This window comes from Centruroides sculpturatus, unplaced genomic scaffold, assembly GCF_000671375.1.
Source record: "Centruroides sculpturatus isolate CEXI.00-Female unplaced genomic scaffold, Cexi_2.0 scaffold484, whole genome shotgun sequence".
Taxonomy (NCBI): domain Eukaryota; kingdom Metazoa; phylum Arthropoda; class Arachnida; order Scorpiones; family Buthidae; genus Centruroides; species Centruroides sculpturatus.
In genome coordinates, this window is record NW_019384726.1 from 319,770 (window position 1) to 321,800 (window position 2,031).

General features: G+C 30.7%; 1 protein-coding gene across 1 annotated transcript; it reads left to right on the forward strand.

Annotated features, from left to right (window-relative positions):
• The first annotated feature begins 399 nt into the window (after positions 1-399).
• LOC111628123 lies at positions 400-834 on the forward strand. Its single transcript, XM_023371847.1, has one exon. It carries the CDS (start codon positions 400-402, stop codon positions 832-834), a length of 435 nt encoding a protein of 144 aa, XP_023227615.1.
• The last annotated feature ends 1,197 nt before the right edge of the window (positions 835-2,031 follow it).

The following is a 2,031-nucleotide window of genomic DNA, read 5'->3' on the forward strand; positions in this document are numbered from 1 at the left end:
AAATAATCTCAGTTTTCTTTGATGATATATTTTGATTAAAAGTTTTAATAATTATAATAGAGCATTTGATACAGTCTGTAAAGAAATTATAAACTCAAGTGAAATTTCTCTGTGTTTTAATTTCTTTTCATCCACAGTTCGTTGTTGCTATATCTAATGATTTTAATTAGTGTTACGAATTTATAATGAAATAAACAAGTCTTTGTATTGTATCATTTTAATAAACAATCAAAAATTTTAATTGTTACAATTTTTTGTTGTAAACAATTTATAAACTCAAGTGTGAAAACTGATTATTACAGTTGAATAGAACAATCCATTCAACTGTAATAGTAATGTAAATTAGTATGTGTAACATTTTGGGTGAGTCTAAGAATTAAAACTAAAAAAGTGACAAAAATGCCAAGGGGAGTAACCCTAACTGAAAATGAAATACGAAAAATCTATTTCTTTAAGGGAAAAGGATGGCCAACTCGAAAAATTGCTTCAAAACTTGGTAGATCTCAAACTGCAGTACAAAATGTACTAAAAAAGGGTGACAATTATAACAAAATTAAACGTACAGGACGAAAACCAAGTCTGCAGCCTCGTGACCATCGCCGCATCACTAGTCTTGCAACAAATGAATCATTGTCTACTCATGAGATAGCTGCAGTTTTATCAACTCCAGTGTCCAACCAAACTGTGTGGAAAAGCTTGAGAAAGAATAAAACAATAAACTTTATGAAATTGAAGTCCAAACCAAAGCTAACAGAGTTACATCGGTCAACAAGGCTGCAATGGGCAAAAGATCATGTTAATTGGACAACTGAATGGAGAAAAATAGATTTCTGAGATGAGAAAAAGTTTAACCTGGATGGCCCGGATGGCCAAGCATATTATTGGCATGATACAAGAAAGAATCCCAGGGTCAAATTCAGTAGACAACAAGGTGGAGGTTCAGTAATGATCTGGGCAGCAATCGGATATGAAGGAAAAACAATTTGGCATTTATTAATGGGCGAATGAATTCTGAGATGTACCAAGCTATCTTATATGAACATCTAATCCCATTTGGTCCTCTCATTGGTGGTCAAGACTGGATCTATCAACAGGACAATGCATCTGTTCACAAGTCAGCCAGTACTACAAAGTGGTTTTCACGAAAAAATTGAAGTTATGGTTTGGCCAACACATAGTCCAGACCTTAATCCCATTGAAAACCTTTGGAGTCAACTTGTGGCATTAGTTTATCGCCGTGGAAAACAATACAACACATCCGATGAGCTTAAAGTTGCATTGTATAATGCCTGGGACAAAATTAAACAAAGTGACATTCAAAACCTGGTTGATTCAATGCCTAAACGAGTTGTGGAGGTAATTGAAAACAAGGGAGGGTCCACAAAGTATTAAAAACGTACTAAATTACCCTTGAGTTTATAAATTGTTTACAACAAAAAATTGTAACAATTTAAATTTTTGATTGTTTATTAAAATGATACAATATAAAGACTTGTTTATTTCATTATAAATTCTTAACACTAATTAAAATCATTAGATATAGCAACAATGAACTGTGGATGAAAAGAAATTAAAACACAGAGAAATTTCACTTGAGTTTATAATTTCTTTACAGACTTATTGTATTATTCTATTAATAAAAATTAGAATATTTACAAACACATTGATTGTCGCATAATATAGCAAAATGCGCAGACAGGTTCTACATAAATGCTATCTATACATCAGCAATACAGTACTACTGTACAGTAATCATTTGTAATTTAATTAAATTATTGATTTATATATCAAATTCTCATCATTATATTCTTATAATATATGATATAATGCATACTTTGTTCAACCATTTCATTGCTTCTTTTCAGTTAAGAGTTAGAGTGGAGTCTAAGACATATATAGTATATGTGAAGGAAGAACTTGTCTGATTTGCAACATACTGTATTAATTTTAATGTAATTATTTTTTATAATCCCACTATTATAACGCATCAATAATAACATGCGTAAAAAATTCTAGAAAATCTTGATTTAG

Bases quoted from the DNA above. Each gene is read 5' to 3' on its own strand.
- LOC111628123 (XM_023371847.1), top strand. From the start codon at position 400: ATGCCAAGGGGAGTAACCCTAACTGAAAATGAAATACGAAAAATCTAT.